This window comes from Sinohyriopsis cumingii, chromosome 9 (assembly GCF_028554795.1).
Source record: "Sinohyriopsis cumingii isolate HCF-2022 chromosome 9, ASM2855479v2, whole genome shotgun sequence".
Taxonomy (NCBI): domain Eukaryota; kingdom Metazoa; phylum Mollusca; class Bivalvia; order Unionida; family Unionidae; genus Sinohyriopsis; species Sinohyriopsis cumingii.
The window spans coordinates 16,310,851-16,324,164 of record NC_142969.1 but is presented as its reverse complement, the minus strand read 5'-3'; the positions used below and the strand labels follow the sequence as shown (position 1 = coordinate 16,324,164).

At 32.3% G+C, this 13,314-nt stretch overlaps 1 protein-coding gene across 1 annotated transcript in view; it reads right to left on the bottom strand.

Annotated features, from left to right (window-relative positions):
• Positions 1–280: 280 nt before the first annotated feature.
• The window catches only part of LOC149791315 (uncharacterized), a 29,163-nt gene continuing 16,129 nt past the window's right edge, over positions 281–13,314 (bottom strand). Inside the window, exon 4 of the mRNA XM_089969844.1 lies at positions 281–12,680. Coding sequence (XP_089825970.1) covers positions 12,085–12,680 — 596 coding nt within the window. The 3' untranslated portion in view covers positions 281–12,084. The remainder of the gene's footprint in view (positions 12,681–13,314) is intronic.

The window sequence follows — 13,314 nt, the reverse complement described above, 5'->3', positions numbered from 1 at the left end:
TGGATATCATAATATGTCTTTTAGTGAAAACCCCCAAAGTGATAAGATCATCAATTTAAACGTATTGATGATACCATTCTCAAAAATGGTTATGATTGTGGCCACACTGAACGTCCAAGAGGTACCATTTTCAATGAGGACAAAGTAAACCACAAAATGTATCAGTAGTTAGCAAAAGTAGTTATAACAAATTAGTGCTCACAGACTCCCACTGATGGATAAAGATTAAAGCATAAGCTCTACTAGTCTATGACAAATAACAAAATCGTTGGAAAAAGAATATAGATACATATTTTTATTGGTCAGTAGTATAAGAATACAACACACAAAATACTCCATGCAATGCACTATAAAAGCACAAAATATATTGGCTAAGTACAGAGACATGCAGAATTTATCTAAGATAACCCATTATAATCCCAAATATTTTAAAACATTCCACCATTTTTTTCTCAACATGTTTATAGCTGAACAACAGTTTGCTAAAGCAAACCCCAAAACAACACATATAAAAAATATTTTACTCAATCTGTATTTAAAATGTCAATAGCAGGAACTTATATTATCAAACAATTGTTATAATGTTTACGATCTTGGTTATCATGTACGATTTCCTTCATAAATAGTAAAGTGAATCAATCTTTAATACGTTGCAATTTCAATTTACTATTCCAGTATTATCATGGGGATATAAACATGGTAAAATGGGGACAGTGTTTTCTGTAATATTTTGAGATATTTATTATTTCTGTTGTTTCTTTAAAACTGGAATGCTATTGTTATATCTTTTTCTCTCTACACATATTGTTTGATAATAATAACACAATGGGTTGCCAGCCAAACCAAAAACAAGGTTTTAGGTTACTTTCAATAGATATTTAAAAGGAAACATTTAATTTCTAACCACAGTATTTTAATATTTTATACAAAAGTATTCAAAGAAAAGATGAACTTAAGCTTATATTGTGTCATTACAAAAAACATGCACAATTCCATGAGTAAAAAATTGCATTATACTGTATATAAATGTTATTTTCCTAATTAATGATCTTTTCTATGAAAATTTTAAAGTTTTAACCCTTCAAAAATTTTTAAATACATAATGCAAAGCATTTACAAAAGTGTGAGTATCCGACATCAAAATACCAAACTCTGAAGTGGTAGCCAATTTTATAACGAAGAGAACAGATATTGACATCCAGAAAGTGGGTTATACTGGCATCTACATAATAACCATTGACCTATATGAATGTATGACTTGCAGATGTTGCTAGCTTGATTGTTTAACTTCATGTATGGTAATTGTTACACATCACCTAACTCGACTCCCTATGTTGGACAGTTTTTGGCCTATACCAATATTGTTTTCGATGACAAAATGGTTATAAAATGAGGGATTACAGGTGTATGGTAAAAAGAGTGCCAAACAGAAGTTAAATGAATGAAGTGCCACACTGTAAATATACCACATAAAAATGAATTAATCTACTGATTTCTGCAACTCATACGTTCCATGAATACCCCAGTTGCAAAATATAATTTTAAATATAGTAATGAAATGCTGTTTCGGCATTGTAATATTATAACGTATAATAATATTCCTTTATCGTTTGTTGCTCCATTGAAATCACATCATAGAAAAGTATAATTGAACAAAATACATGATTATTACCTCACGATTCCCCATGTATAATGTAAAGTATATATGCCTCAAGGCAAAATATATCAAACCTGAAACAAGTACATGATCCTCAAAACATTTCAGTTCTTGTTGTGACAATACACCTGTCATAGTTTGATTCCAGTGTTGCACTGTTAACTACAAAACAGAGCAGACAATTACAAAACCACAATGGACCTTATCAGAAATTCACAGAGCATGGGTAAAAGTTGGAAGAATCAATATCTTTTTCTGTCTTGGAGATGGTGCAAGACCTTTTTTATAGTACAAGTCACATGGGTCATGTAGGCATTCAACACCGACTATTTCAGTAATGTGTGTCATTTTTTAGAATTTGATTCTACATACCTTAAAGTGGCAAGTATTCACTTCATTTGGATTCGTATACATCCATATTCCTTTTGAAGGTCATTATTTAGACACCCTGAGAGGTGCATACAGCAAAATTAATGTTAAATTATGCATACATTTTTGGACAAAATGATCCTAAAGGTGTGATCCAGTACAATTCGTATTGAACGTCATGCACTGTGATGTCACAATTGCAATCTACGCATATTGATAACCACATTCATACTACCATCAACTGACGATTCCACTTGACACGTTCTTATGTTGACCTAAGTTTATTACATGGCCTCCATTGTAAAAGTCCATAGCGAAAGAGATTTTTTGTCTGGAAGTTTCTTGGTGACCATTAAAGTGCAGAGCATTCAATAATCAGGTTGAACAGACTTTGGTTACAGAAAATTAGTTTTAAATTTTAAAAGAACAATTTATATTTAATTTAAAATGTGAAAGTGCACATACATGATCCATGTGACTTGTATTATAGTAATGTTCAAAATGACTCTCGGGTGACTTCAACAGATCCATGCAAAGCTAGAGCCTGCTAATGGTATGCACAACTGATTGTTACCAACAGGTGTTGCTTATTTAATTTTTGTTATTGTTTTACTATTGGTGATAAAAGTGGATAATATATTCCCCCGTTTTGTAATCAATGATCTGGTTTCATGGTATGATGCATGCAATGTTTCCAGAAGTGAAAACCTTTATTGCATATGCAAACGTTTGTATTAGGTACAAAAGACAACAAAGATAAAAAAATTGCATTTATGTGATCAAAGTCATGATTAAAAATGCTGACAAACCTGTCAACAATTAGTGATGTTAGCAGATTTTTGAGAGCCATGTTTTCAGAATTGCAGTCATTTGTACACATCAGATAACTAACACTTTCTTCTTCAATATATAACCGTTATTTTAAAATAACCTTTAGTGTTTAACCGAACCTTTTAGCTAAATACTTTGACAGAATTTTATGTTGTTTTTTTTTAGCATTCAAGTAACAATAGGTTTTCACTATAACTATTCCACGACTTTCATACTAAAGAACATCTTTGTTAGTGAAATTCCCTTGATCAGTCAGTTATGACGTAAAAACTAGTGGGTGCCATGGAAACTTTCCGAGTCAGTATTAAACCACATTAATCAAATTAGAAGACATTATCACTTATATTGTACTAATCAAGCTTGAATAATGGGTCAACTATTTTGCATGAGTCAACGATTTTAAAATCACCAGATGTAGAGCATTTCAGTCTCAAGAGAATGTTATCTTAACCTTGCAAGTCTGTTTTTTTTAACATTAACATTTTATGCAATTTTCAAATTCTCATCTTAAGTTGACCTCAAATGTTCTCTTTAACTTTTTTTGGCTAACAAGTACACCTGTTCAAGTTGCCTGATATTCCCAGGAGCATGTGAAGCAAAAACATGCAAACAAAATGAAAAATGATGCCATTGAATATATCTGCTTGAATAAGACTATCATCTGACATGACCTTTTATATGACAGCCAAACTGTTTCATCATTTGTTTTTCCCAGGGCTGAATGTTTTGTTGAAGAGACATCCATACCCTCATTATATCCTGTGTTGTTATGATTTCACATTTATGTATATATAAAGGGAATATTCTTCAGTTAAAGCAATATTTGAAATGCAAATTTAAACTTGACCTCAACTGCTTTGTTGTTGTCTGCTGCCAGGGTTTTTCTTATTTACTTAAAGGTCAGTGTATAATGAATGGCTAAAGATTATGATGAAATAAATGAAAGGGTCAGTTGCAGGAACCCATCAGAGAAATTTTAACATCATTATTTAACACATGAACATGATACATGGTTTGCCCAGCTCTATGGTACTGACTAAAAGACAAATTAATGCAATTTTATAATTTTGTTGCTTGCTTCAGTGCAGAAAGGGATATACTTTATGCTTTGAGACTTATTGCACAAAAAAGCGACATGTACAGAATTAACATACAAGACAAAAAGGTCAATAGCTAAACGATGCAGGAGGAAAGTGATTTGCTTACATGCATATTCAGGTAATGATGGTATTATTTACAAAGTCTGATGTCAATCGACCAAAATAGTAAGACTTGTACAAATGAGACTGTCTTGAACTATGCAATCATCTACAAAACTAAATGGGCAATAACTGTAACTAAAATTGAGGAAGCAAAGTGATATAACAAAACGTGCCTTTCAAATGACGATCATGTCATTTACCAAGTTTTGTGGCACTCCACAAACAATAATGGGACTAGTTACACTAATGAGATTGTGGAATGGATGGAAGGAGGAAGGACAGGCAGATGCATCAACTTGACGGTGGGGGTATAAAATATGATCTGATTACTTGCTCAAAGGTTAAAATTGCCAATCACACCCGTTCACCCAGTCTACATAATAAAAAAAATAGCATGCACTGCTTTTCTAATTAGCCCTGTACAACCCGACTCTTGCATGCTTCTATGAGATCTCCACCATATAACATTCTAGTGCAGTGTTTATTTACCGCTGTAACCAAAAGAAGTAAGTCTGGCCAAACTCTGTACAAATGAAACTAAAAAGATATTTAATGCTATTTTTAAACTTATTTTGAGATATTTTACATGATCATTTAAGCCCAAATTATACTGTAAGCTTAAACAGTTATGATTACACATTCTTTTCCTGACACAGATAAATTACACTCGACTAGAGTAGCAAATTAAATTGTCAATGTGTATGCGCATCACAGTGACATTTCATTATCACATTCGCATACCGTATAACCTCGTCTCATTAACTGATCAAATCTCATTACAAGAGATAAGGAGTGCATCCTTTTCTGTAATGCAAGAAAGTCATTTAGTGGAGGTGTCATGAAGTCATGTTGAACACGAGCATATTCCATTTGATTCTGCAATATTTGTGATAAGGTCAGACATTGATATTGTGGTTTTAGACTATACTCTCTTAAAAAAAAAAAAAATATATATATATTTTCATGCAAGCCTCTGTAAAATAGTGCATTCATGAAGACTATAATACTTAAAAGCCAAAAATAATACTATGTTAAAAAGCAGATGATTGGAAATATATAAGAAAACAGAACATACAAAAGGAAACTTCTTAATTCACTCAACTAAGTATTTGCATATAACTAATGCACTGTAGACTCTGGATGATGAGCAAAGTCATTTATGTTTTCAAATTTGCAAATCCTGTATTCATTTGTGAATAATAAAATGGCTGTCAATTTTGTTACCAAAAGTTCAAGATCTCATGTTTTTTAATCTTGGATCTGTCAAAGACATCTAAACACAATCCTACCAGCTTCAATTTTGATATTTATGGATAATATGATACTGACTGATGGTCACATTGACTTGTGTTTCTTAAAAATGCTTTTAATTATCAGACTATCCAGATTATACAGTTTGTCTACATGTTTTCATTACAATAATAAGGGTGAAATAGTAAAAACATCAATATAATATTTACCAGGATTTAAAACTTGAAATGCCAGAAATTGGAGTAGAAATGTGTGTGATTTTACATATCTCCACTGTTGTGCAGTTTTTCTGTCTGCCTTTTTCACACATCATAAAATAATTTGGAATTGACCAGCCTGGACAATTACTGCCTAATTTCATATCTTTGATATAATTACACATATGTGTACCAGAAAATGCATACTTTCACTAAACAAGATCAATAAGCGATTATGCTTCTGCCAACATTGTTAAAGTTTTATGTACAGGTTTTTGTAAAGAACTTCATGTGGAGATTTAATTTCAGTAACATCAGCCATATTTTATGGCAGAATGGCATAATATGTAAAGAACTAAAGCCCCTCATGCAAGTATGCGTTCTCAAATTTCGTTGAGCAAACTAGAAGTCATTTATAATATTTACCATTTTAGCAACGGTTCCTGCATTTGACAGACAACCTGCTTCATTGATAGCAGTTGTAAAGCCATTCATACTTTGTGATAAATATGGTCAAATTCTGTTTACTGTTCTTTTAGTGAAATCAATGAAACATTCATATTTTCATTAACTGTGGCCATCTTTGGTGATGAAGATCAATGCCCAGATGCTTTCTTTCAAATATGGTCAAAATTCTCTGTGTTTTATGACAAGTCATTTAAAAGGTTTTTCTATATTTAATAGTGACAGCCATATTTTATAGTGGATCAGTATCATTTATACAAATGCAAAAGACCTCTGTGTGAGTGTTCCTTGTAACAAATTTGCCCAAATACTTTAAAGCACTTTTTGAGATGTCTTTTAAAGGGTTTTCAATTTTAAATAAAAATGACCACATTTAATTGTAGATATTAATCACTGGTACAATTTGGAAAGCCCTTCATGGCAGGGTGCTCTCTGCTAAGTTTAGCTGAAATTAGTCTGGTGGCTTTCCTTTAAAACAAATTGAAAGTAGAAAAGGTTGAGGCACACAGAGTGATGCCATAACCGCACTTGACTTGACTTCTGGGTAAATTAATTCAGATGATTCAGATACATTATTGTCATCTATATTCATTCAGAACATACTTTTACCACTCATGTCAAACTTGATTTTATGTCCTTTTTTATAATATGTACAAGGCACTCTCTATGCGGACAGGAAAAAGGAAATAATACAGATAAATTTCTTTTTCTTATTCCCATTACAGCTAGATGAATTAGTTTAGATTTAACCAATAAAATACTGCTTTAATGAAGCTAATTGGTGGCACTATTCAGTAATAAATATTGGTTAGCAATGCCATGCTTATAAAAAAATGAGATAATTTTTACTACTTCACAGGTATTGGAAAAATATCAAATACACACAACTATGCTAAAAAGGAAAACATTTTCATAAAGAATATAAAACCCAAATAAAATACAAGCTGATAAACAGAAAAACCTAAACTAAACCTTACTGGGTGCCATCAATAGCTTGATCATTAAATATTGATAAATATGCAAACCTAAGTGCAAAATTCCAGTTTTCATTTGATGCATCAACAACTGTAATGTCTGGAAGACTATGTTTATATGCATCTGTACTGGAAAACCATACACACATTTGAACATACATTTGCTACAACATGTAATGATATTGCCACTACCATCATCTAAGCCTTACATCCTGGCGCACTGATTCTTAGTCAGAAGTCTTCCAGAACTCAGCCATAGCATACTAGTCAATGCATAATTGGATTGCATTCCTACATTTGATGAAAAGCCTAATGTGCAACCTATGTACGGTTTAAGTTTAGGTGCATCAACACTGCAATCAAAAATATAACATACAAAAACAGCTCAAGGAAATCTCTTTAACCAGACAATAACATACTAAATAAAAGTAAACATATGTGTGTTGCAAACTATTTGAAACAGGCTCAACCTATTCATTGCTTATTTTAAATGAGATTATATGGTACTTCTAAAGCATATCTTTCTTCTTGAATATTTAATTACTTAGGTAGAACACTGTTAATTTTCACAGATGTCTTGTTAACATGGTTAAGATATGTGATGTCATACATTTTATATATCAAGTCAAATTTGTTCAATACATGTTCAACATACAAAGCTACCTTTCCTGTGTGCAGTACAGCTGCTGTGATTTGTGCTCATTATTAACTGTAGTTCATGTCTCAGAAACAAAACTTCCTTAACACAGAGGACAAACAATGCTTGACCTTGAAATCTAAGACATTTGATCAATTATCTTCACAAACTATTCTTAACATAATCAAAATGATGTGAGAAGATAACCAAACCTAAGAGAAAGTTTCTACAGTCTTTCCTGACAAAAACACTGTGAAATGTGTTATTTTTGCTGGACTCATTTCCTTACTCATTACTACTTCTAATGTACTGCCATGCATGAATTATAAATTATATTCAATTAGATGTTATATAGTATTTGATAAAATACAAAGTATCAAACACTTAACATGACTAATGACTAAAACTAAATAAACTACAATCATTTTACAATGATAGCAAACATACAATTCACAAGAAAATTCAAATATATTAAGAGCAATCAACTAGCAGAATACAAATAAGCAGATAAGCAAATGCAAAGCATACACCTTCTTTAAATAGGGTAGACGTTTTGCATTTTTAAGAATAGGTGTATTGTCAAAATGTTTCCTTGGATAGAAGCTAGTTAAGTTAGTATGCTGGATATTTGGGTCAGTAAAACCACCATTGACAATCATGCATAAATACAAATATGTTATCCACAATTTACACAAGTAAAACTTATCCAGAAAATAGGTGGCATGTTACATGAAGCAGTCTGATGTCACACTGGATAAAACAATTTTCTATCAGTTCTTCATGGAAACTGCAGTGAATTTAAATGGTTGTCTTATATAAGCAGATGTATTAAAATCTAATAGTATACCAACATATTCTTTGTGTGAGATTTTCTTTATGGGTAAATCTGCTAGATATCAATAAAAAAAGAATACAGGTTAATTAGGGTTTATGGTTTCCTTCTTAGTCTTTACATCATGTATTTTGACCATATCACTTGAGATGAGTACAGCAAAAACTATTCATTGTAATTGGAGTATCTTTTTTACACTGTTGTAATTACAAGTAGGTATAAACAGTTATGAAATTATCACTAAAACATGCTATTGTCTTTTATTTCAGTTTTCAAAACCTCACCAAACATTGACAAAGACCAAAAGGACCAATTTGTTGTATTTTAATTAACCTCCTAAACATGTAACTGTAAAGTTGAAGTTACTTATCAGGATCATTAGTGATCACTATGATTTGAAAAAGTGATTGTTGTTGTTGTTGTTGTAGGGTTTAACGCCATTTTTCAGCACATGATAGGCTATACATGGCGGCCAGTATTAATGGTGGAGGAAGAACCCAGGACCCCCCCCCCCCCCCCGAGAAGAACCACCGACCCACGAAAAGCTACTGGCAAGCTTTCTCACATACCCACTTTGGCCGAATCTGATCAAACAGGTGAACACTATTGTCTGAAGACACCTGTCCATGTGTTCTCTTGTACATTTACAGGGTTTAAATTGAAATTGTTATGATCTGTTTTCAACTTTGTCAGAGACTAAAGAACCCAATTATTTTTTAAATCTGATGTAAAAGAATTAAAAAAGAACTGTTAAGTTTTTAACAATTACAGTTATATATAAACCATATACATCTATACTTAAATATGCCATTTTGAGTGAAAAAAAAAGATATATAAAGATCATAAAGCAAAAGGAAAGGCATATAAAAGTCTGAGCAGATACACAATTCAACCCAAACGAAAACTTGCTGGGTGTACATTAGTAGTTCACTAGCAGTTCTCTCATTTGATCTTATTTACTATACACAAAGAAGTACCATTGTAGTTTTCTGTAGCTGCAAAGGATATGCAAATTTTGCTAGACTAGTTGACATGCATCTGTACTGAAAAGCATGCACAAGCAAAAACTGAATGAAAAACAGTTCAAAACATAAAGTAGTTACAATAGCATTCAAAAGAGACCAACCAGATAACTCCAACATTTGAAATGCACCAATATCTTTATCCATGTTTTGCATCTTTGTGCAATGGTTCTCAGTCAGAAGTCTGCCAGACTTTCACTTATTGTATATAAGTGTGTATACATTGGACTGCATTCATAAATTTGATGGAAAGCACAATGTGCACATTGTGTAACATTTTAGTTCAGGTGGAAATTTATTGCAATTAATGGTATCACATGTACAATTTATACATGAGAATCTATCTAACCAGACAATTACATAATAAAAATAAATATATTTGGAGGTATCATTAAAATCATTATACTCTGCAAAAACAAAACACTGGCTGCATCATGCGTGCAACTGCCTGCACTTAGGGCTATTCCACTTAAACATCCAAGGTACCCAGGGAAGGCACTTTTCTAAAACGACATGCTAGGGTACTCAGATTATCCACGGAGTTCATTTTGAAACTAATACAAAATTCTAAACTGCATCTATGGGTTAATATTTGATCTTAAAAGTGCCTTACGTGGGTCCCAAGTATATTTTACTTGAACAGTACTTATACGAAAAATGCATTAATTAATAACTGAAAATCAATCATTTCACAGTAAGCATAGCACTGCCTATTTCACATAATAAATATATGCCAAGAATAAGTAATATATACAAGTTATGTATGCAATATGTGTGTGAAACATGTATGATATATTCATTTTCTATTTTAAACAACATTACATGATACTTGTAAAGCACATATTTTACAAGTGCTATTTTATAAATAAAGTACAAGATATTTGATCTATACAAATGTCCTTTTAAAGATATCAGATGTCATATTTTTAGCAAGCCAAATATGTTCAATATACGTGGTACATATATTGGATATACAAAGTTATTTTTCTTGTGTACAGTACAACTTCAGTTATTTGTGCTGATTTTAACTATATTTCATGTCTCAACAGGTAAAACAAAACAAAATTCAATTAATACATAACCTCTTAGATTCTCAGGTTGTGCTTCACATAATCTAAATGATTTAAAACTTTAACCTAATCATGCTACAAAGACCTTCAATCTTCACTGCCAAATAAACTGATAAATGTGTCATTCCTCTTGGACTGTTCTTCCTCTCTCTCACTAGTAGTAATCTGCTATAAAGCAATTAGTTTACTGTCAGGCAGGAATCATAAATTATGTACTACCTGTTGTAACATGGCATTTGCCAAAAACAATAGTCTTAAATACTTTAAATGAAAAATGACTGAAAAGTAAACAAACAATGAGTATTTTACAATGATAATGAGATAAATACTTACATCAAAAATTCAAACCTATCAATAAAAATCAATCATCAGTAAGTATATGTACAGCTGTGCCAAAGTCATGTCAAATATTTGTGCACTAGGTCTAATAATGAATAGCTGTACAGATGTGCATAGCCATATATAATACTTTCTGCACAAGGATGAAAAAGTGCAAAAGTGTAAAAATTTAAAGTACATACATTGTTTATACTGGGTAACAGTTTTGCATATTAGAACAAAAGGGTAAAAGTGATTGTTTTAGTGTTTAAAAATTAGTTTCCAGGGAGTTAGGCTGATATATTGGACACTGTCAGAAAACCACTACTAACTTCAATGAATGTCGAAATATAAATATGTTTTCCCTAATTTAACAGATATAAGAAAAATCTTGTCGTGAAAATGAGTGCTATGTTATTTTGAATATCCTGACAGAAACTTCCAACAATTCAATACAGAGTCAACTGCTGTGAATTTATATGGCCGACTAATAAGAAAACATGGAAGCAGATGAATCAAATTTTAATAGTGCACATGAATATCACAAGAAGATAATACTGGGTAAGTCATCAATGTGCTTTTGTATTTAGCTTTCTAATGCGTATGTAATTAGTTCATGTATTTGACATAAATCACACAGTGAAAGTAATATACACTGTTTGAAAAAGACAAATTTTGAATGATTCATTCTTCTTGGGATATTTATGTCTTTGATTTTTTAAAGCTAGCAAAAATCATACTCCATCTTTTCAACCTACACATCCACCAGCTAAATGTCTCTGTTGTATTTTTTCAGGAACATTTGCAATTTTGTAAAATTTTACCTGTGTAATTATATATACATATATAAATCCCAAATCTTTTTTCCAGAGGTTGTTTATTAAGGCTAATTCAACGCATCTCCTTGCACAACAATCCACTCCCAAGGGTCACCTATATGCAGTGTAAAAAATACCCATCCAAAGTTCATGCATATTTCTGGATACCTTACATACAGAGACTATAAGAGCTCCTATCTGCATAATCCAAATGAACATTGCACTTGTCTGATATATTTTCAATTCCCAGTAAACACAATTTGTTAGTGAATACTGTCCATCATGGTTCTTTATGTGTACTGCTTATGTGTTATGCAAGCATTACTTCTTTGTTTCCGGCCCTTGTCTAAACGAGTGGCTCGTCTGAGTACATGTTTTGATTAAATCTTTAAAGCTCCATTATCTGAATGTGTTTGCATCTGCATAATGTAATCATGCTTCTTAATCAGAAACAGTCACCACTGAATACAACTTCAAAATATCTTCTTCGCATTTCTTTAGTCTGCTGTTTAATTCAGACATACCAAATTTCTCTATGCTTTTCATTTCTACTTGCATGTCATATTCAAAATCGGGGTCATCACAAGTTTTGATAAGAATGTCCAGATTTGTGGTGATCCTTGTCCAGTGGCAGATATAATCTTGGCTCTTCATCCTCACTGAACTCGCATGTGCGTGATAATTGTTTCTATCCTCTCGAACATTTATGACTGCATTCCGTACTTGTATCTCTTGTGTTGGGATCAAGAAGTTGGTCAACAATGCAGATGTCAGAGTAATGTCATATGCTCTGCGGTCGCTGGTGCTGCCATCAGATGGATAGAGTAAAGTCTTCATTGCATTTGTCATACCACGAGTCATACAGATATTGGTCTTATTGTTTTTCAGGAAGTCATCAAAGGAACAGTTTTGTTTAGTTATGTAGAGATTTAACAGTCGTCTTAGGACTCTTGATCCAACTTCAACCAATAAGAAAGAAATCCGAATGAACCGGATTTTGTCTCCCTCATCAGTAATGGGGTCTAATTTGGTTGGCACTGAAAGAAGGAGGACCATATTTAAGTAGGAACTTAAGTTGCGAATGTTGGAATACTTTAACAACCTGAACACAAATGTACTTCCTAATTCACAACGAGAATGGGAAATTTAACAATAAGAACTATTTTTCTTGATAAATGTAGGAGTACAATCGGTCCAGTTTTTATTTAAAATGTAATTTTGCAGACATGTTGCATAACTTAAAAGAGAGTGACTGTGTTACTGACAATGTAATACTTAAACTGAAAGTATTATTCAAAGTCTTAGCATACTTATTATTGTCAAGATACACTGGTCAACAGTGAAATCATTACTGACTTGAAAAGGCCCTAATCTGTAGTATTTTGGTGTGCCGAACACGAATATAACCGTGAAAAATTTGTATTGGCTCTCGTTTTGAAGATATTCATATACCTCATTTTCTATGTTTCACTGTGTAAATTTCTCCAGTAGGACTGCAGCAACATCCGGAATAATGATGTAACATTGCATAATACCATCATGCTCACATCATCCACAGTTGATTGCATCATTTTCTGATGCAATGCAATACTAATGCCATGCGGCTGCTGAAGTAAGTTGACGTCAGCAGTGTACTATACATGTGTAGGCCTATTATACTAATGCCAGGCG